The sequence below is a fragment of the Ursus americanus genome, chromosome 24 (assembly GCF_024610735.1).
Source record: "Ursus americanus isolate L20-20 chromosome 24, mUrsAme1.1.p, whole genome shotgun sequence".
NCBI lineage: Eukaryota > Metazoa > Chordata > Mammalia > Carnivora > Ursidae > Ursus > Ursus americanus.
Window position 1 is genome coordinate 44162501 of NC_142150.1, and position 21713 is coordinate 44184213.

Consider the following 21713-nt stretch of genomic DNA (forward strand, 5'->3'; position numbering starts at 1 on the left):
ACCCTCTGAGAATAGACTGCAAGGGTCATGGCCCAGCAGATGACGCGGATTCCCCCCGCCCCTTCCCGATCTGGTCTGCAGCTCTATCACATTAACGAGACCCGTGGCCTTCTAAAGAAGATCAACTCGGTGCTCCAGAAAATCACCGACCCCATCCAGCCCAAGGTGGCGGAGCACAGACCCCAGACCACAAAGAGACTCTCCTACCCCTTCTCCCGGGAGAAGCAGCACCTGTAAGTGGGGACCCCCCACCACGCCCGCTTGCCCTTTCCTGGAGAGCCCTGCTGTGTGGACCCTCCAGCGTGGTACCTGACATGAGACATGCAGAGTGTAGACAGTCCCCTGAGACCAGAGAAGCGCTCCGTCCCCCCAGAGAAGTGGGGGTTTCAGCCCCTGAAGCACATTCTCAGAAGACCTTATAGCTCAGAAGAGGTTCAAGAATGATTTCCAGGGTCACTGCTGAGGAATTAAGGGACGAACTGTCTTGTCCTCCTGCTGCGGGACATTTAGGAAAACAGGCCCAAGTGAGGGCGTGCATGCGGCTTGGCTTAAAGCCCCAAAGCAGTGACTTGGGCATCTCCTCCCCCCTCCCACCGGCTCCGTCCCTCTGGGGACGTGTTCCAGCTAGAGGGTCTGGTTAACCAGACCTCCTGAAGCCGCCATGCTCCGGGAGGCAGGAACTGAGCCGCAGCTGGAGTCCTGAGGCCCCAGGGACGCACGATCAGCAGGGTTTCCTGGCAGGGCTGCACCTGTTCTGGAACTTTCCCTGCTATCCTGCTCCCAGGGGCCAGTGAGGCATAACACCCTGGGTTGGTGGCGGCTGCTGGCCTCTGTGGGGCCTTGCTGGGCAGAGCTGGAGTGTGGGCAGTGGTGGGAATAGAGAGGGCTTGGGCTTTGGGACCCAGAGGGACACTGGTGACAAACGGGGGCAGCGGGGGGAGCGTCTCCAGGATGCCACTGGTCTCACGGGACGGGACGCGGAGAACGGTTTCTCAGCTCAGAACTGGGGCTTCTGCTCTGGCAAATGTATTAGTCACAGGGCAGGGTCCAAGCACTGCACTCCGCTGTCGTTTCTTGACCCTCCTGACCCTCCCAGGGATGAGAAATAAGATATTTTTTAAAAGTGGCCCCCAGCCCAGCTCCTCACACCAGCTGCAGGACGGGGGCTTCCAGGGCACCATCCTTCTAGGACCCCCAGTGCCCCGGCCTCCCTTGGCTCTGCCCTGGCTGGCCCCCTCGGCACCCCCTTGCCAGGCCTGGCTTACCTCCAGGCTCCATGGGGATGGGGCTCCCCTCCGCAGCTGTACCCTGAGTGCCTTGGGCAGTGGGTGACCTCTCCCAGACATCCCTCTGCCCTCAGGAAACCTTAGGAAATCTGTGGGGGCCCAGACCTCAGGACTGACCCTGTTTGTGAAGTATAGGGAGATTGTATTTAGTATTGGCAGTGTCTGATGGTGGGATGGCATGGTCCCCACTGTCTGATGGTGGGATGACACGGTCCCCACTGTCTGATGGTGGGATGACACGGTCCCCACTGTCTGATGGTGGGATGACATGGTCCCCAGTGTCTGATGGTGGGATGGCACGGTCCCCACTGTCTGATGGTGGGATGACACGGTCCCCACTGTCTGATGGTGGGATGACACGGTCCCCAGTGTCTGATGGTGGGATGGCACGGTCCCCATCCCCTGCAGCGTTGATGCAGAGACAAGGGCATCATCAGAGGGAAGCAGATCCTTCGAAGGGAGGTGTGGGTGTCCAGGCCTCCCAGAGGGAGCCGGGGGAATGACACAGACTGTTCCAAGATGCCCAGGGTCGGGGCACACCTGGCATTTAGAGGGAATTTGCCCAATGTCACAGTCACGGCTTATGGGGACCGTGTGCTTTCCCAGGGCCTTGGAAACCTGGAGAGCCAACTCTGGTGAACTGTGTGTCTCTTTCTTCCCGATATTTCAACAGATTTGACCTGTCTGACAAGGATTCCTTTTTCGACAGCAAAACCCGGAGCACAATAGTAAGTATGGCTCGTGGGAATCGCTGGCTCACCAGCAAGCTGGCCCCGGGGAGAAGCGGATGATAATTTCATTTCAGCAAAACTCCTCCAGGTGGGAGCCGGCTCTAATTGCCTGTGACAGCAATAATTAGAATAATAAAACAGAGAGGCTGGGGGGGCCCCAGGGGACGCCCCTGCCCCTCCTCCTTCACAGGAGGAGGGGAGCCAGGTGGAGCCGCAGGAGAGGGGCAGAAGGACTCCAGCCCCCTCAACACCTGTCCCGGGCCTCCCTGCCCTGGCCCTTAGTGGGGCTAGTGGGGCCCCGGACCCGGAGGTTTCCACGCAGGCGGGCCTGGCAGGAGTGATGGGGTGGTGGAGACAAAGCTGTGTGGGTTGGGGCAGATTTCCGGGGCTGTGCCAGAGGAGCCAATGCAAGTTTGAAATCTGACCAGGCCAGCCTGCCCTGTTCAAGGTATTGCTTTAATGTTTATCCAGCGGCCGCCAACTTGTCCCCCGGCCAAGCTGGGCCATGCTCGGCTCAGGACCCAACTTTTATCTGCACAAGAAATTAAGCTCGCAGCCAAGCCGCTCTGCTGCTTTGCCTCCCCCGCCCAGAAAGCCCAGCCTGGAGGGGGGAGGTGCAGGACTGGGAGGGCCTGCAGCCCCTAGACCTTGAGCAGATAATTGACCCTCCCGGCCACATCCCCAGGCTGGCAGGTGGCCAGGTGTGGGGGACGGAGGTGCAGGTCGCATTGGTGAAGGGGGCTCAGGCCGCTGCCCGGAAGGAGATCCGGGTCCCCCTGCCTGCTGTCCCCTGCTAGCCTCGTGAGCTGGGGAGGCACCGAGCCTGCCTCAGAACAAGAATGGTTCTGGCTCCCTGCTCAGAGGGCAGCGGGGCACCTCCACACAGGGCGGCCTGGGCGCAGCACGGTGATTTATATTACCAGCGTCACTGATTAATCTTGGCAATTACATCTCATCATAATAAATAAGAAGGAACTCGTTTCTGTGGAAACAGTGGCCCGCTGGGGTGGCTTGGGGCTGACAGGTGTGCCTGGGGGGAACACCTCCCTCAGACATCGACCACTTGTGAGAACCAGTCAGTTTCACCTTTTCTTCGTCATTAGGAAATAGGAGAGAATTGGAGGAATGACCAGCTAAGGAAGCTGAGTCACATGTCTGTCTCAACATGTATATGTGTGCCCCAGCCTTTCACAGGATCTGGGGCTGCCAAAATGCTCCCCAGGAGCACGGGGCAGGGTGCAAATTCGTGAATTCACTCTTGCTCTTGGGGAGGGGGGACATGTGAATGGAAAGCTCTGGACCCCATCTCGTTGGGAATCTGCTATAAAATGGAGTTCAGTCCATGAGCCCAAGTCACAGAAAGAATTTCTGTCCATAACTACTAACTGAACAATCCATTTTACCTCTGGGGGAGTGGGGCTCTCTCCCAGAGACCTCTAAGGCCGGTTTGTAAACTGCCAATGCTCTAGAGAAACTGGCAGTTCAGAACTTTGTCCTTGGGTGGTCAGGCCCCATGGTCCTTGAGGCCTGACCATAGCCTGCATTGGGGTGAGGTCATTCTAGGCAAAGATGGAAATCGACAGCTCTTCCTGCCTCCTTCCCCAGGCTCCTGGCATCGGAGTCACCCAGCGTGCAAGTGGGTAGGAGTCAGGATCAGCAGGAAGGGCCGGATGTGTTGGTCTTGGGACTCAGACTTCAGCCTGTAGGCGCTAGGGAGCCATAGAAGGTTGCAGAGCAAGGTTTAGGATGTGGTCAGATCAGTTCGAGAAAGATGATGGCTAGTGGCCAGCTGTGGGAGGGCAGGTGGGGGCAGATGTGGGCTTCCAGGTGGTCACGAATGGGGTCGTGACCACAGGTGAATGGGAGGTGGTAGTCCCAGGGGAGTCAGCAAGGTCAGGATGGGGCCCCCAGTTAGATTCGGGGGTACCGGGGAGGGGGCCGACTGCCTGAGTGGCTCGTTCACGCAGTCATTGGCAGTTACTGGTGAGAGCAAGGGAGGAGGCAATGGGTGTCTTTACAGCAGGTGCAAGGGAGCACTCCGGGACGAGAGCAGAGTGGGCGGGCAGGGCAGCCGGGGTAGCAGCTGCCCTAGAGCCGCCTAAATCTCGGGGACCAAGCGCTTCTAGCAGAAGGAACAGCAAGGGTGAAGGCCCTGGGCCTCGGGACAGGGTTTAGCGAGCGAGAGGAGCAGCCAGGAGGCCGGATTGCTAGGCCAGGGCCGGGACAGATGGGGATGCAGGAGAGCAAGGACAGGACCGGGGGCCCCTGGCAGCCGAGGGGGAGCTGAGGGCTTGGAGGGAGGATTGCTGCTCTCACTGTCATGTCTGTGGCAGAGGGCTAGTCATGTTCACCCCATCTTGCAGATGGGGAAACTAAGGCCCAGGGTGATGAGGTAGTTTGCCCAAGATGGCATGTCTGCACGTGGTGAAGCCAGGACAGAGGCCGGCAGACTCCCAAGCCTGGGCTCCTGAGGCCACCAAGTAAAATGTTTTGTTAGTAAAAGGGGCGGGGCTGGGATGGTGTGGGGCCTTCCAGGGGGACTTTTGCCACCTCCTGATGCAGGGTAAATGGACTCCTAAGACTTGCCCCCACCTCGGGTTTCTAGAACATCCAGGGCTACGCCTGGGAGGGGTCCTACTGGCTGTGTCCCCATGGGTCTGAATCCCAACTCCCTTCCTAGCCGAAAGGGAGAGTGGCCTGTCCCTCGAGGGGCAGGGGACAACTCTCAACGCTGAACAGCAGGATGCGGTCGATGCCTCATGGAGGGAAGTGAGAGATGGGAGTCCTCCCATCCCGCTGACTCCTCCCTCAGAACAGCACACCCTTGGCGCTGGGGACGCACATCCGTAGAAAGGCTTGCCGTCTGTTCTCAGAGGAGAGTGGGTGGCTGTTGCTGGTCATGCTCGACCAGTCCCTTTTCGGCCGTCGTGTGACTGTTTGTGCATGCCCTGGCTGCCTCAAGTAACTGTCCGCCCCTCCTTCTTGTCTCTGCAACAGGTCTATGAGATCCTGAAAAGAACAACGTGTACCAAGGCCAAGTACAGCATGGGTGAGGACATTGCTGGGGCCTGAGCTCAGTGCTCCCCTCCCAGCGCTAATCTTGCCTCCCATCATCTCCGTGGGAGGCAGGCAGACCGTTTGGGGGTTTTTAGAAGGTTTTGATTTAAGCCGGTGTAGCCATTTGAGACAGAAGAGCTGTTCCAGGACCGCGGGGCCGTTTTATGGCCTGGCGCTGGAGGCACCAACGTGCCCTTCTCCAGCTTGTGCCGTTCGTGGTGGCGTCAGAGCCTCTCCCCGCAGTGGTAAATCCTGGCTGTGGGAAGCTATAGGGGCGACCAGGGCACCATCACCCTCTGCTGACCCTCCCAGTCCAGGAGGAAGTAGTTAGGGTTCCGGCCGGGGGTGACAGCCCAAAGCAGCTCCCCGTGGCTGGGAAGCAGCCAAACATGCACCCAGCGTGGAGCGGAAGGCGCCCCACGGGGTCCCACACAGCCCCACACCGGGCCTTGCTGAAAGGCGTGTCCTCGACACACACCCCGATTCCAGAACCTGCCATGAAACCATCCCAGCTGGGCGCCCTGTGTAGGGGTTTATAGCACACCCCACCCCACAAATGCAGAATTCTCCCGACTGAAGCGTGTAGAGTCGAACCCCCACCCCCACCCCAGCATGGGTCACTCGCCCCGCAGCTGTAGGCTGAGGTCGCCAAAACCAAACACTTCAGAGCAAAGGAATGCCTTGCACACCCTCCGGGGCCAGGGGGCAGCGCTGGCAGGCGCAGGGTCTGTGCATCCAGGACGGAGAATCCTTGCACACTTGGCTTCCTGCAGAGGGGAGAATGCCTACCGGGATGTAAGCAGAGAGTAGCAGTGTGGGGGAGTGCTGGGGGCCAGGCCCAGGACGCAGGCAGGAGAGGGTGGCCCTCAGGGTCAGGTGGGCTGCAGGTGCCCTGGCCAGTAAGGCCGATGGCCAGTCACAGGGAATCCTTCCAGGCCTGCAATCTCTGAGCCCATGTCCTAAGTCAGTGGGAATGGGTGGTCTCATTCAGGGGCCAAGAGGAGCCTGGGAAAGCTGTCAACCGTAAGCCTGGCCCACCGTAGACAGAGGGAGAGGCTTCAGAGTGGCCCAGGTCAGCAGAGGTGGGAGGAAGTGTGGCTCCTGTCCCAGACCTCAGTCTGCCTGGACGTTCCCTGTGGGGTCCCTTCCAGTGCAAACCTGCATGGTTGCCTGAAGGTTTGCAAAGAGCCCAGGGTCTGGGGGCTTCTCAGCTAGAGTTGATCCCTGCTCTGGGTCGTCCCCAGGGGCGGGCATCTCTGGCAAACCTGGTGAGAGAGCGCATAGATCAAGGGTCCTCGTCTGCACCCCCACTTCGCCTCGGTGCCTTGTCCGAAAGCCCTACTCACCTCCAAATTCACGCATTCGACTTGCAGCAAGTATGGATGGATTCTGTCACCCTCAGGGGATTTATATTTTGGGGGAAGAAATAGATAATAATCAGAAAAGTCAAAACATCATCTTGTGGGGGTCGGGAGGGCTGCCAGGAGGATTTAGGAACAATGATCGGAAAAGGCCTTTCTGAGAAGGGGACGTTTGAGCAGAGATCTGAAGAAAATGAGGGGTCAGACAGAGGGGTCCAGACCTGTGCAAAGGCCCTGTGGCAACACCGTGTGGAGAGTGTTCTAGGAACAGTAAGGAGCCATCAAATCTGAATCAGATCCACGTCCACTTTTATTACAGATGAATTTTCATGCATGTGGGCTTTAGCTGGATACGTCCACCTGTCTCTGGTTTGGGATTTCTAAGCATCCCTCAGGTACCCTGATCATTCCAGATCACTAACAGAGGAGATGGTCTGTTTTTAAGTGGACCTCAGGAAGACACTTACCCACCATTTCCCAGTGGCATAGTAAAGGGTGGGCCAGCTAGGCCACTGAAAAAGCTGACCCACTCACCACCTACAAAGCCTCTTTGGCCAGGCCGAGGGTTCTGTGGCCAGCAAAGGGCTCCTGGAGACTCTGGAGCAGCACTGGCCCCCAAGGGCGTGGCCAGCCCTGCCTTTCCCTCCACAGCACGGTGTCTCCTGGGGCCCGGAGCTGAAGGCACACCTTTGGGTTCTGGGAGGCGCAGGTGTGGTGACAGCGCAGGGTCTGGGGCGGCCGTCGAGGCCGTGGCCACTGCCCCACCGCCCCCCAGGCGTGCGGACTGCCATGAGCGAACGCTTTCTCCCCCAAATGCAGCTTTGGTCCTTTCAGACGTTTTCATGTAACTAATAGCCCGATGTACAAACAGGGCAAGGAGGGCAAGGAGAGGGAAGAAAGAAGGACTCTGCCCTTTTAAATAAAAGGCGAAAATGTAGTAAATACGGTAAGTGCCTCCGCCCCCCCATGGGGCCTGCAGGCCTCCCCTTTGGCTTTCCCAATCAACCTAAAATCTAATTCCAAATTGTATGTGTGTTTTCCGACACCATCAATTTTCCCACCCGTATTTTTCTCGTGATTCAGCTTTTCTAACCACTTGAAATCCATCTTTCTCGTCTGTAGGCTTGCCCTCGAGCAGGTGTGGGTAGTTGGTGAATTGCAGGTTCGGGGGTACCTCCTTCCTCCCCGGCGTCACTGTCTCTTGGGGTTTCCTCTGTGTCTTCCTAATCCTGCCGGTAGAGCATGTTTTCACCGTCTCCTAGTTGAACCCGGGGAGGAAACGCCACAAAGGTGGCCTGGCTCTGTGCCGCCAGGTGCAGGGGGCTTTGAGAAAATTCTCGGCGACTGACACGGTCCTAGGACGGCTCTGTTTGCAAAGAGAGCAGTGGGGCACATACCTGGTCTGTAATCCTCTCTCTGCCTTTATTTTTAAGGTATCACGAGCCTGCTGGCCAATGGCGTTTACTCGGCTGCCTACCCCCTGCACGATGTAAGTAACCTTGACAAAGGGTTCGCGCCTGCGTCATTGGAGGCCCCAAATCCCCACGGGCCACACCTCCAGGGAGCTCTAATTATCCTGCGGTCTCAGCTTCCTGCTTTGGCTCTTCTGTAAATGTCAGCTGCACGCAGGCACGCCCGGCCAGGCACTCACATCCAGGGCATCTTTTCTTGCAGAACAAGCCCACCGAGGCAGGGGCGTTTGTGGCAGGAACGCTGCCCGGACGGGGTGTGAACCTTGTAGCTGGCCAGTCCACGAAATGTTTTCCCTGCCTGGGTCTCCCCGGCCACCCCACCCCCACTCTGGCTGAGTGACTGGGGCTCTGCGTGTATCTATTTCTGCAGAGCAAGTGGCCAGCTTCCTGAACTGGATCTCCAAATCCCTCTGGTATCCCCCGACAAATATAGCCTGTGGCCACGGCCGCGCGTTGGCTCGGTCAGGGTGGAGAAGGATGAGTCTCTTCTTGCTGTTTCTATGGAAACGGGCTAGGGTTCAGCGGGGCACGGGAATGCACTGTGGGCCCAGAGCAGTGTGGGAACCCCGGACTGTGAACCTCTGGAACGTTCCAAATGGGTGTTGCCCCAAGGACTAGGAACCACGAAGCAGGAGAGAGCAGAGAAGGGTAGGGCCGGAAGTCAGGGGACCCAGAGTCTAGTCCTGGCCACGCGCCTCTGCGGCCCCAAGTGGAGGCAGCCCCTGTCCTCTCTGCACCTCGCGACCCCATCTACAAGCGGGGAATCGTTTCCAGCGGGCATCAGAGGGAGCACAGAAGTGAGAGGGCTTCCAGTAAGACACTGGATTGGAAAAACCCAATTGCCAGAACAGCAAAGGGCCATCTCTCCAGACCTATGACTGACCTGCTACTATCCCCTCATCATTCACTGTGGGGAGCTGGGGTCCACTGACCAGGCTTTCCCACCTCTGTGCCTTCCAGAATGCTGTTCCTTCTGCCTGCATGCTCTTCCCCACCTCCTCTACCTGGCAGCTCCTCCCCCGCTCCCCAGGACAGACAAAGCATCCACACAAAGCCCTCCTTTTCCCCCTTGCCTGGCCCTGCCCCTGCACGGGTGATGTCTCCCTGCCTCCCCACCCCTACCCGCCCAGCCTCTGAGGTTCCCTGTCCCACAAAAACACCACTGTTTGGCCACCGTTCCTCGGGCATGTGTCTCATGAAAGCCTTGGCACTTGGCATTTACTGGGTGCTTGATGAATGCAGTGTTGATTTGGGGAGTGTGGAGTAAGTGGCCTTGGCCAGTGACCTGCTGCATGCTTCAAGGGCAGGGCTCAGACCTCACAGGTCCCGGCCAACGGTCCCAGCTGAAGGGCCCTCCATCACTGTCCATCACGCTTCCATCAGCAGGTGCTCACCCCACCCCCGCTGGCTCCAGGAATGCAGCGCCCCCCTAGGCCCGCTCACAGACTGCTGGGCCTTTCAGCTGGTGACCCCTGCTGAGATGTCAGGGCCCAGTTCTGGGCCTCCCTGCCTGTTTGGAGTCAGCCCTTGAAGGCTTGAAAGGGAAAGGGGAGAAATCAACATTTCTGAGCACCTGTTGAATGCAAAGAACTGTGTTGAGTAGGAGATTTTTCTTATTTAATCTGGTGCAGACGGAGCACAGAGAGGTCTACTAATTTGCTCAGGGCCACACAGCCCCTGTAGGGGAGTGGGGGCCAGAGCAGGCCCTGGTCGACACTTGGCTACTCCACCCCCCAGCTATGCCATCACCTCCTCCTTCCCTGGAGGCCACGGGCTCCCTCCTGGAACTGACGCTTTCAGGAGTCAGGCCCCCAGGGCCTGTCCTTATCTGACAGCCCGTCCAGGGAAAACCACCTGCCGCACCATCAGCTTTGAACTCACACGGCGGTGGAGAAGACCTCCGTGTGGGGTCTAGGCCCACTTTACCAACAGGGAAACTGAGTCTGCAGTTGCCCCCGCAGCTTGCCCCGGTGGCGCCCAGCCCTCCCTGCGTCCAGGTTCTTTGCCGCCAGAGGGAGGGCTTCGGGCATCTTGAGGGAATACGGCATTTTACCTGCACAAATTGTCCCCACAGTTGAAGGGCACCTACCTGTTCAGTCCCAAAGCAGACGTTCGAACACTTGGGAAGAGAAATGGCTGCAAGGTGGTCGGAGGGTGCCCCACACGCTTACATAGAAGGAGGGGAAGTCACACACCGGGCTCGGGAGCTGGGCTCTTCGCTGCTTGCCATGTGTCGCTTGCTTTATGTGGCCTCCTTTCTGGTTGGCATCTGCCCCCCTCGAGGGCCTGGACAGACAGAGTTCTGCTGGAATGGCCTGGCGGTCTCGGCCATGAGACGACACACTGGGAAAGCTCAGAGGTGGGGCGGGGGGTGCGGGGGAAACATCAGTGACCCTGGTCTCAGCGTGCCGTCATTCCGAGACACGGGGCAGCGGGAGCGCTGACCTGGTGGTCAAGTGCTCCTGCCTGGAGGGGACAGGAGGGTCCTAGAAGGGGCCAGTGGGTGGGACAGGACCCTGCTGGACCTCCGGGGGGCTTCAAACCTTTTTCCACCCGGTGAGGCTCACTTGGCCAGGCCAGCAACCCCGGGGCCACGCGGGGCCTCTCTGTCACTGGCCCCCTGAGTCCTTGGTACCAACGGTTGGTGTACTGGGCCGACTTCCAACCCTCAGGCCCTCCTTCTCTTCCATTGGATTTAAAGACTTGGCTCCAAGTCCCAGGTCTGACCAGCTTCGCTGTCTGTCCCAGAAAAGCCAGTTTGCTTCGCTGAGCCTCAGTGTTGCCATGTGTGAAATGGGAGTGAGGGACTCACTGATCTCTGTGCACAGTGACCATAAAACGTCCTGCCCTCCAGGGGTCCTGGCAGGGCCAGACTGTGGGGCCTCCTGGCGGGTGGGACGCACGTTCACCCTGTTGAAACAACGCAGAGCCTTCCCACTAGCCTTCCTTGGCCTGTGACTGCTCTCTGGCGTTACCTGCCTGTGTCCGCGAGCGCGGCTGGTGCTTACATTTGGAAGCATGGCAGATTTGAGCTCCTTGCAAGGTCTATCAAGTACTGACAGTTTCCCTTTTCTCCTGAACAGGGAGACTATGAAGGTGAAAACGTGGATTTCAACGACAGAAAAGTGAGTGGGTGTGGAGTGGATGGAGGGCCGCGGGCGGGACGGGGCTACGCGGTGGCCCCTGGGGCAGCAACACTCCCGCCCCACGTCTGGGGGGACCGGGCTGAACCCCAGCCCGCTGGTTTGTGCCTGTCTCTCCGCGTCTGAGAGGTGCCCGGGCTGCAGGGAACGTGTGAAGAAGAGGGTGTGTTTCTCTACCTGGGCCTTCTTCGCTGGCCCCAAAACCTGTGTCTCCCCGGGCTGATCAACCTGCCACACCCCTTGTGGACACTTGGCCTAATCCTGCATGGCTGGCTCCCGGCCTGCTGTGGCCAGCCACACAGAGAGCCACAGCCCCCTCCGCACACTGGGGAGACTCGTGGACATGGTTCAACCCAGTGTTTCTCAAACTTATTTGACCTGGAACCCTTTCTAATGGAAAAGGTATTGAGCTGGTGTTCCCAGGGTTATGCCTTTGGAGACACCGAGTGATCTGTTTATTGTTCAGTGCTCTCCCTGATCCTATGTGCCCAGACCCCCCGCATCCCCACCCCCCACTGCAGCCATTTCTCCTCTGTCCTCCTCCCTCCGGAAGGTTCTTCCCCGCCATCCCATACACAAGCCAGCGCCTGGCTTCCAGCCTCCTCCCCAAGCCCACCTTACCCCCTCCCACTTCCCGAACAAGTGAAGACTTCCTTTAGCTGGGGGAACAGTCCTCATGGACCCGTGTTTGCCCCTTAAGAGCAGATCCTTCAGAGGCGGTGGGTGGAGACTCTTCCCTGGGAACCTCACAATGGTGGCCTTGTCCCAAATCTCGGGCTGGGAACCTCTGTGTATGGAATGTTCTCCGCTCCTGCCTCCCGCCAGCCCCCCATACGTGTTTTTAAACCTTTGGTGCTGGATACAACTTGCCCGCCCGGGAATCCAGCTGAAGATGCTATCTGATTTAGCTCAAAAATGACATATTTGGTTATTTTTAGTGGAACATCTGGCATTCGTCTGAGACCCAGTGACTTGCAGAACCCCCCCCCCCCAACTCCATCCTGTGAGAGAAGCACCGTCCCCTCCCCAGGCCTGCCTGGGCCAACTCTGGCCTCGGAGTCCGTCCTCCTTCATCCCTTTGTGCCCTGTGCCGCATGTCTGGTTCCTTTCCTCCACCTACAAATGCTTCCTCCTTGGGCACCAGTGACCCCCTCTCAGGCTTCATTCAGTCCTCCTGGTCACAGGCCGCTGTGACCTTCTCACCTGCCTCCCTGTGCACCAGCCATGCTGGCCGCCTCACTAACCTGAGACTAGTCAGCTGTAGTCCCCCGCTGCCAAAACGATCCCATTCACTTCCTCACTCAGGAGCTCCTTACTGGGCACCACTGGGCACCAGGCCCAGCAAACATGGTTCTAGGTTTGTCTGGACCCACCTGTTCAATCTGCCTGGATGCTGCCCACCCCCCATCCTCCCCACCCCCATTGGATTTAATGTCCCAGCTGTGAGTACCAGGCCTGGCCCATGGGGGTAGTCCTAGAGCATTGGATGGGTGGATGGATAGAGGTAGGATGGACGGGTGGGTGGATGATGGGTGGATAGATGGCTGGGTGGGTGGGTGGATAGATGGAATGGAGGGAGGGAGAGTGGGAGGAATGTCCCAGATGGGTGTTTAGGTCTTAACTTAGAGCCTTGGAGAACTTTTCATTCTCCCATGTGGCTCCATCATAAGTGACCTGGTTCTGAGTATTTTGCCTTTCCAGTGACAAATCGGTGGTTCCCCATTATTGGTCCCATCCGTAGCAGGGGAGCCCTCAGTGCCTGGCCCTGGATACCTCACAGGATGGAGAGGGGGGGCAGCCAAGCCAAGGCCCTTCTGTGCGGAGCTGGAAGAGCACCAGTAGGAATGCTTAAGCAAGAGGCCAGGGCCAAGGCTGAGCGTAGTCCAAACAGTCAGCTTTACCCCTGGGTCATAGACACTCGGGGCCCTTGGGAGCGGGAGCGTCCCTCGTCCAGGGATGTGGAGCGGGGGAGTTACTCCAGATGCGGACTGAGTTGTCTCCGTCCCCATGCTGGACTGAGAACCACAGGACCCTGACCTATCATTCTGTCTCTCCTTCCCTCTCTCCCTCCTTCCTTCCGTAGTTACTTACTGGGACCCTGTTACCTGCCCCAGGCCCTGTGCAAGGCTCTGGGGATAACACGGACCAGGCAAACCTGGCCCTCCTGGGCTCCATTCAGGGAGAGATGGCAAGGGGCAAGTCCATACACAGTAGTTAAGGACAGGGTTGGCACCGTCGCAGGCCCGCCCAGCCGTGTGGGCCCAGGTGGGAGGTCTGGGCAGGAGAGACGCCGGCGGGTTGAGCCAGGATCCGTCTGAGGTCCGGGGTCACAGTGACTGGAGCCGCCAGCTCCCCAGTGGCCTACCCCAGGGCCTTGACACCTCCTACCCTGCTTGCAAGGCTGAGGTGCACCCTCGGAGCCCTGCCAGCCATAACAGGGAAATCTTGAATTTGAGTTCTCCGCTCTGCCAGCGGCAGGGTGATTGATGTTCCCTTCTTGGCAGGAGGAACGTTCCACAGAGGTAAAGCAGTTGTGCAGAGAGCCAGGGTGTACCCCCGGCTGTGCCGTGTACCCGTGAACGGTGGCCGGCCTGCCGCAGGCCGGTGTCAGTAGGCAGGCCCGGGAACACAGGGACCAGCGTGACGAGGCCATGCCTTTGAGAGGGCCTTCTGTACCCCAGCAGTCTTTGACCCCCTCCACCCGCCCCTCCTCCCTCCTCCTGCCCCCATCTCTGGTGTGCCTTGCCTCGTGCGTGTGGTCTGTACCTCCAGCTCGGGTGCGACAGAGGGGAAGAAGCCGCCCTGGTCAGCGATGGCCGCTTTGCTTTTCCAGAGATGGTCTGTGCACTCATCCAAGTTTGCCGTTTGCAGAGTGAAACTGGGAGCTTTTCACTGTTGTCCACATAACCAGGCCTGCTGAGACACAGCAAGCCCCAGTCCTCTGGCTTTCATGAGGCATGAGCCCCTGGGGAATCCCCCTCGGACCCGGGAGGAAGACAGCCTCCACCAGAATAACGGAGGCCACAGGCTCAGAGGGGAGGGGTTCAGACCGGACCTCACCCAGGACTCAGGACTCAGACTCAGTGCCCAGGACGCACACTGGAGGCCCAACAGAGCCCACATCCCTGCACAGGAGCAGTGCCTTTAACTCCCACCTCTCTCCTCCAAGATGTAGGGGACCCCGTGCACCCTGCTTCCTCAGGAGGCCGCAGAGCCCCCACCCAGCAGCCAGCTTTGCTGCTAGTCCTTCAGGACGTGGGCCCTGCTGAGCACATCCCATTGTAGCACTCACAGAAAGACGTAAAATCGAAAGACGGCTCCTCTTACAGAGATCCCAGCAGATGTGTGCATTGACTTGAGGAAACACAGCATTTGTGTTCTTCTGAGTATAATTTCTCAGAGCTGACTCCCTGGTCTGTGGGAGCAGGACCCCTCCCAGCGAGCCTTCGTGCACACTGCTAATTTTTGGATAATTACCTAATGGTCTCTGTGCGCACATGAAGCCATCAGCTCCGGACCGCGGGGAGGTGGGGGCAGGGGCATTCGTCAGTGTGGACGGTGACAGCGGAATACACAGGCCGGGGCTTAAACCACTGACGTTCATTGTCTCCTGCTTGTAGAGGCTGGAGGTCAAGGAGTCAGCTGGGTCGTCCCTGGGGAGGGTCCTCTTCCTGGCTTGCCAACGGCAGCCTTCTCACGGTGTCCTCTGTGGATATGTGCAGAAGGAAAGCACTAGCGTCTCTTTTCGTAAGGACCCCAGTCCTGGCAGGTCAACACCGCACCTGTACAACCTCATTTAACTGGAATTCTGTCTGCAAAAGCCACATCTCCTAACACAGTCCCTTTCGGATTAGGGCTTCGATGTGATGAATTCTGGGGGGACACACGCATTCAGTCCATAGCAGAGAGTGTTTGGGGTGATGATATAAAACAGGGGGTTGTCATGGGGCCAGAGTAGAGTGTGACTATGGGAGACCCTGCTCCCCTGTTTTAAATTCAGGTGTTAAGAGAAGGGAAGAGACGGGGCGCCTGGGTGGCGCAGTCGTTAAGCGTCTGCCTTCGGCTCAGGGCGTGATCCCGGTGTTCTGGGTTCGAGCCCCGCATCAGGCTCCTTGGCTGGGAGCCTGCTTCTTCCTCTCCCATTCCCCCTGCTTGTGTTCCTTCTCTCGCTGGCTGTCTCTCTGTCAAGTAAATAAATGAAATCTTAAAAAAAAAAAAAAAAGAGAGAGAAGGGAAGAGGACACAAGGCAGGCCACAGGACACAGAGGAGCCCAGGGAGCCCATGGCGCAGTCTCCCGCCTGCCTCCCTCCCGTTCCCCGTCTGAAGCCGGCCCGGGTGGGCGGCCAGGCACAGGGGGTCCAGCTGTGTGACGTAGGCTTTGAGTTACGGCTGGTAAAGCATCGTTGACCCACACGGGTGGGATTTCTCTCTTAACACCACTCATCCCAACGTGGTGTCTTTCCTAGGACAGTCTCTGCGTGTTCATACAAGGCTTTCGATCCATCCAGCTCATTACCATCCCTGCCCAGAGCCTGGGGGGTGACGGGGTGTGTGTGGATTTAATTTATTTCACCAAGCTGTGTTAATCAGACAGCCCATCTCAGGAGAGAAACGCCGAGCTCTCTTTGCATCCCAGGAGAGTTTTAAACGTCTTGCCGTTTCTCTGCTCCAGAGCAGGGTGGTCTCTGTCCTTTATCAAGAATGGCACGATGTCTGACAGGGACAGCCGAGAACCCTAAGTGGAAAAGTCTCACAGGGTTGGCCCAATTTAGATCAATTCTGGATCAGATCATGAAGCGTGAGGCTTCCGTAATGATTCTAGAAGCTTCTGTCCCTTCTAGCCTGTTCTTGCTCCCGGGCCAGCTCAGCTCCCATTGCCGGTGGGTTCTTTGAGACCCTTACCGGAGCTGAAAGCTTCGTGTGGGTCTCCCCTGCCAGGACGGGAGCCCCGGGGCTCGGGGCTGTGTCCGCCATGCTCAGCTCTGAGAGCCCAGTACCCAGCACAGTAGCAGGCACATGGCCGGCTCTCAGGAAGCATTTGTTGAATGAATGAATGATGTTGCTGTGAGCCAAGTCCATCAGCTCTGGGAAGCAAAGCTCCATTTTCACAAGCCCTCCCCTCTTGTTCTCCCCCAGCTCCTGTACCAAGAGTGGGCGAGCTACAGGGTCTTCTATAAGTACCAGCCCATCGACCTGGTCAGGTAAGAGGGGACGCCAGGTAAGAAGGAGCGGGCCTGGCTGCTCAGAGGCTGTGGGAGGCGAGTCCCGGGTTGGATGTCAGTTGGTTTGGACCGCACTGAATATTCAGCACCTGGAAACCCATATGAACTTGAGGAGCTTGGGAAGGAGGCCCCAGGTCGCCCACAGCCCCGCGGATTTACCGCAGGATGGGCCCTTCCCGTCATGTTCACCCTCTTCTCCTGAATCCCCAGCCCAGCTCGACCCCGCTGTGTAGCTGGTGGGGCTCCTTGCACGACTGGGTTGAGGGGAAGGAGAACGCTGTCCTCTCTCCCGGGGCGGGAAGGCGAGCAGATGTGTGTCCTGTGGGGACTTGCAGACCAGAGTCCAGCCCATGAAAATTATTAAGCCCCTGAAGGCGCCAGAGACGCTGAATGTGAGGAGGGTTGGTTCTCTCGGTGCCTGCAGGCCAGAGTTCATTCCAGCTCTTACGCCGAGTGGGGCTCAGGACGGGGTGACGACGTCCCAGGCAGCCCGCCACACGCCCCCCGGCCTGGGTGTCACAAACGGAATGGCCCACCTTCCCTGGCCCTGATGGCCCAGAGCCCCCGCCCACTCCCTAGCCCTGCTCGGGGGAACCCGGGGCCCGGTTCGAGCTGCTCCTTGCGGGCAGGGAGGCGCCGAGCGCCACACACACGAGTGCAGCAAGCATAAGCTCACCTCTGTTCGGCTCTGCCCTGCGGTGCAGGAAGTACTTCGGGGAGAAGATCGGCCTGTACTTCGCCTGGCTGGGCGTGTACACCCAGATGCTCATCCCCGCGTCCGTGGTCGGCGTCATCGTGTTCCTGTACGGATGCGCCACCGTCGATGAGAACATCCCCAGGTAGGCGGGCAGCCCCTCCCTGCCCACGCCCTCTGCTCACGGAGGAGCCGCGTTCCTCCCAAGGCTGTGGCCCGGCAGGTCCTTGAACCCGCAGGCCCCGGGGGCGGGGGGGGGCATGGGGGGGAGGCGGGGAGCACCGTCCAAGAGTGTGGGCGGCCTTTCGGAGCACAGACGGCCCAGGAGAGACTCTTGTTCAGAGGAAGACGTAAAACAAGCATCCAGCTCCTTTCCCTTCTTGGAAGGTTTTCTGCCCTCTTTTTTATTAAAAGAGTTTTTAGTCCTCCGGTGACAAGAAGATTCGCTGCTTCCTAGTGAGCTCGGGAGATGAGACAAAGGGCCCTGGTGAGGTCTCATGCATGGACTCAGGCCGCCGGGTCCCTTTCTCGCTCCGGCTTCCCCTGTCCCCGTGGCCCTGGGTGCTTTTGCAGGGACAGAGCTGACGCTCGTGCCGCTGTTCCCCGAGGGTTACATCAGGCATGGGGAGCTCTTGGAAGAAGGCCGGGGGCCCCGAGACAGCCTGGCCTCGTGCTGGGGTGTGGTTCTCCCAAAATGGCAGCCAGAACATGAGTCAAGCAATGGAATCCAGAGGCCGCCGTCCTCGGTGTGCACAGGAGTGTCCTGTCTCTCCCCGCCGCGTGCCAGAGCCGTGGCCCTGAGCCCGAGGTGACTGTGCTGCGTGTTCCCCGCCCGGTCAGGGACGCTGCTGCCAGGCCCACCGGCCCTGCCGCCCACCAGCGTGCGGGCTCTTGTGGAAGTTCGAGGACATCAGTTATATTTCTTACGACTCAGCCTCGTGTCTCCAAAGCAGAGCCATGGCTTGGAAAATTCATCTGTAGTTCAAACGAGTCGCACCTGGCCCAGAGCCTGGCTCGTCACAGCTTTGCAGCACAGAAAAGCCGGATCCGGCAAATTTTTGTATAAATGATACTTCGATGCATGAGTAACACGTAAAATATTTCCACCCCCCGGGATCAAAACGTTAAAGGAATCTGGCTTACGTCCCCTCCAGGACTATTTTGGGCACAGACAGACCAGAGGAAGCTTGTCCCTTTGTGGGCGAACGTGACATGAGGCCATTGTGCTTGGGTCCGACGGTGGCCATCGGGGTAGCCCAGGTGTGATGTAGATTTAGCTCTAAAGCCCGAAAGGACGTGGGAAGTGGCAGGGCCCCCCGGGGGCTTCACCTCCCCCTCCCCCCCGGGGCAGCGCAGCCAGCAGAGTCTCAGCTGGGAGGCTCTGGCCCGGGCACGCCTGCACAACCAGGGTGCCGAGGTCCCCGAGGCCAGGCCAGGGCCGCCTCCTGACACACAGCCAGGGATGCGAACCACATTCACGGCGGATTCTGGACGCCCATCCAACCTTGGCCTCGGGCTCTGCCCAGTTGGTGCCTTGGGCGAAGCAGGAGGTGTGTGTCCCCCTTGGAGTCCGATCTACCCATGTTTGTAAGGAAGTCGGTGGCCCTGCCCCTCGAGGTGCCGGCTGCCACCCCCACCTGGCCCATCCCCTCCAAAGAACAGACCTTCCCGTTCCTTGTCTTTATTTTGGCTGTGGGTGATGAAGGGCGAGGTGGAGGGTTTAGAACCAGTAGAAAAAGGCTTTTTGTCTGGCCTTGTTTATGCCAACGGGGAGGAGGGCTGGGCAGCAGGCCATCCCCGGCAGGCAGAGCTGCACGGCCTGGCCCCTGCCCCCCGCAGGGCTCTGGGCCCCCCACCCTCCGGCCAGGTCACCGGGGCCCCAGGCAGCACAGTGACCACGGGGGCCTTTAGCCCCTGCCACCCAGGATGGGCCCTCAGAAGAGAGGGAGCTCAGCGAGGGGCGGGAAATGGACCCCTCCCAGCAGCTGTCTCTGCTTGGTTACTGCCAGGGTAATAACGGTGAGCACCACTGCTCAGGGGCTTCATGGGTTTTCCCCAGTTTCCCCAATGTCCCAACAGCCCAGCAGCATGGGCGCCCTTCATTCCCAGTGCCCCCATTCTACAGATGGGGCAACTGAGGCCCAAGGAGTTTGAGTCACCTGTCCCAGGCCACCCAGATTACAAATGGTAGGGCCGAGCCCTAAAGCCAGAGCTGGCTGGCTCTGGGGTCCATGCGGCCCCACTGCCCGTGTGTGCCTGCCCCTCTCCCACCCATATGCACACACACACACACACACACACACACACGCATGTGCACTCACTTCCCCAGGTGCTCCGGGGTAGCAGCCTCCTTGCCACGATCATCTTTCCACCTCTGTGCCTGGCACACAGGGTTTTCATGGTGTAACTGGGAAGAGAAGAGAGAGCTGGAATGCCCACTGGGCTGGCACATGGGGGGTCCCCGTGCGCCTTTCAGCAGGTGTCCTGCTGTGGGCCGGCTATGGTTGTATGCATAAGTTCAGTGTATCCAGAAATAAGAAACAAAAACACCCCCCTCCCTACTTCAGCCCCTGGGAATGAGCACTCCTGCCTGGTGTCTATTCAGAGCTCAGTGTCTTGTCCAAGTTAGCAGGGAGGGGAAAGTTCAGGGCAGGCCAGAGCTGGGGCACCTTACTCTGGCCCCTCTCCTCGTCTCCCAGAAGGAGAAACTGAGTCTGAGGCTGAAGGGCCTGGCCAGGGGCACAGAGGGCAGGAAGAGCCAAAGGAGGACCCAGGAGCGGTAGGTGAGAGCCCCGTCTCTGGGCAGAATGCAAGAGCCTTGAAGGCCTTGGGCTTTACAGTTAGAGACCAGGGCCCAATCCCCACTCTGCTGTGTGACCTTCAGCATCTTACTTGCCCTCTCTGGGCTTACTTCTTCATCAATAAAGGTGGGATTATAATAGTCCCCAAAGCTGGTCTGGGCCAGGTGGATGCCCTTGCAGTCTCCGGCTCACACAACTGATGGCCTTTGAACATTGGCGTCTCTCAGTATTAGCAGGAGAGAGCCTGAGTGCCAGGGTGCCGGTGGAGGGTGAAAGCCACTGGGCTTCGGCAGCTCCCCTCCAGCCCCTCCGTAGCAGCTGGACTCCAGCCCCAGACTTCACGTCTGCCCAGCAGGGTAGGACCCTGTGTGGAACAGGACCCACTATCCCGACCAAGCACCCCTCGGCTGCCGAGCGAGTCCTGCATGGTGGATGTCCCGCACCCCGGGCTGCCTGTCAATGTGTTCCTTCCAGCCCAGCTGCCTGTCTCCCCTGTGCATCCAGAACCCCCTGAGGCAGATAGCTGGGCTGCGCCCAAGTCCAGCTGCCCCACAGCATCCCCACCGGGACAACTGAGCCTGCATGTGCCACGCCTGGGACGGGCAAAGGCGCACGGGTTACAGCATTCTGGTGGCTTCACCTGTTCCTCTCACTGTCTTCTGGGGCCTGATAACGTGAACACCCGGGCAGTACCCAGCCGGCAAAGGAAGCTGGCTGCCGACTTTCTGCTTCTGCGAGGCAGCTCCCATATAGCCTGTGGGTCCTGCCGCCTCAGGACCCCCCTGAGACGTGAGCACTCACGTGCCCATCTCCGGCCACGCAGCAAGTCTGGACCGGCCCACACCCAGGGTCGGCTGCAGAAATTGCGGGCCTTGTACAAAATGAAAACGCAGGAGCCTTGTTCACATTCATGGAGAATTTTGAGGTGGTAACAGAGAGGCATGAAATCAAGCCAAGGCCCTTCTGAGCACAGGCTCCCCGGGACCGCACGTGTCACCCGTGTCTGAGGCCGGCCTTGGAGCGCGCGAGGGACGCGGGCGCTGGCTGCAGCCGGCTGGCGGGCCTTACCGGGGTCACCCCGCCGACCCCCGGCTGGCTCCAGCACCTTCTCCCACCCCAGCGTGGCTCCCGGCGCAGGGTTCCTCCGCGTGCTGGCCGCGGGGACTTACGGCCCCTTCCTGTCTTCCAGCATGGAGATGTGTGACCAGAAATACAACATCACCATGTGCCCGCTGTGCGACAAGACCTGTAGCTACTGGAAGATGAGCTCGGCCTGTGCCACGGCCCGGGCCAGCCACCTCTTCGACAACCCCGCCACCGTCTTCTTCTCGGTCTTCATGGCCCTCTGGGGTGAGCAGAGCCCGGCCGCCCTGGGTCTGTGGGGCAGGGGCAACTTCGGCGCAGTCCCCACGTGTCCTTCCTTCCTCCCTGAGATGTTGCACAGCATTTGCCAGGAGCGAGCATGGGAGGGAGGGTCGGGGGAGATGATGGCCCGCTGCGTCCACAGGTGAGGGGGATCTGTGCTGCATCCTGGATGCAGACTGGTTCTTCTGACCCACGCCTTATGAAAGGGGAGGAGGGTGCTTTGCTCTTAGAAATGGGCCCTGTTTCCTGGGACCAGGTCCTCGCAGCCCCCCTGCAGGCTCTGCATGCCCACTTTACGGGGAGGGACGCCAAGGCCCAGAGACAGTTGACGTGAGTTTCCTGGGGTCACTCAGCTCCTGAGGGTCCTAGGCGAGGATGGAACATGCGGTTTCCAGAACCTGAGCCCTTAACGCCACCGCAACCCCAAGTCCAAGGCACGTAGCTTGTCCTTCAGGATGCTTCCCTACTCTGGTACCTGACTCAGATGTGGGGGGTGTGGGAGGTGGGTGAGTGGTGGCCAGGTGCATTTCTGCAGATGTTTCTGGATTAGCAAACTGGCCTGTTCCCTCCTCCGTGGCCC

The 21713-nt window shown here is 59.2% G+C and overlaps 1 protein-coding gene across 6 annotated transcripts in view; it reads left to right on the top strand.

The window, feature by feature from the left end:
- Positions 1-21713, top strand: part of ANO1 (anoctamin 1) — a 157491-nt gene that overhangs the window by 95205 nt on the left and 40573 nt on the right. For 4 of the 6 annotated variants that reach the window (XM_087855099.1, XM_087855098.1, XM_045775752.2 and 1 more), the window contains exons 5-13: positions 82-233; positions 1960-2014; positions 5015-5066; positions 7307-7381; positions 7869-7924; positions 10991-11032; positions 16188-16252; positions 16978-17112; positions 20958-21118. In XM_087855099.1, the coding sequence (XP_087711225.1) occupies positions 82-233; positions 1960-2014; positions 5015-5066; positions 7307-7381; positions 7869-7924; positions 10991-11032; positions 16188-16252; positions 16978-17112; positions 20958-21118 (793 nt within the window). The remainder of the gene's footprint in view (positions 1-81; positions 234-1959; positions 2015-5014; positions 5067-7306; positions 7382-7868; positions 7925-10990; positions 11033-16187; positions 16253-16977; positions 17113-20957; positions 21119-21713) is intronic. The other 2 variants (XM_045775751.2, XM_045775753.2) reach the window with 1 other exon arrangement.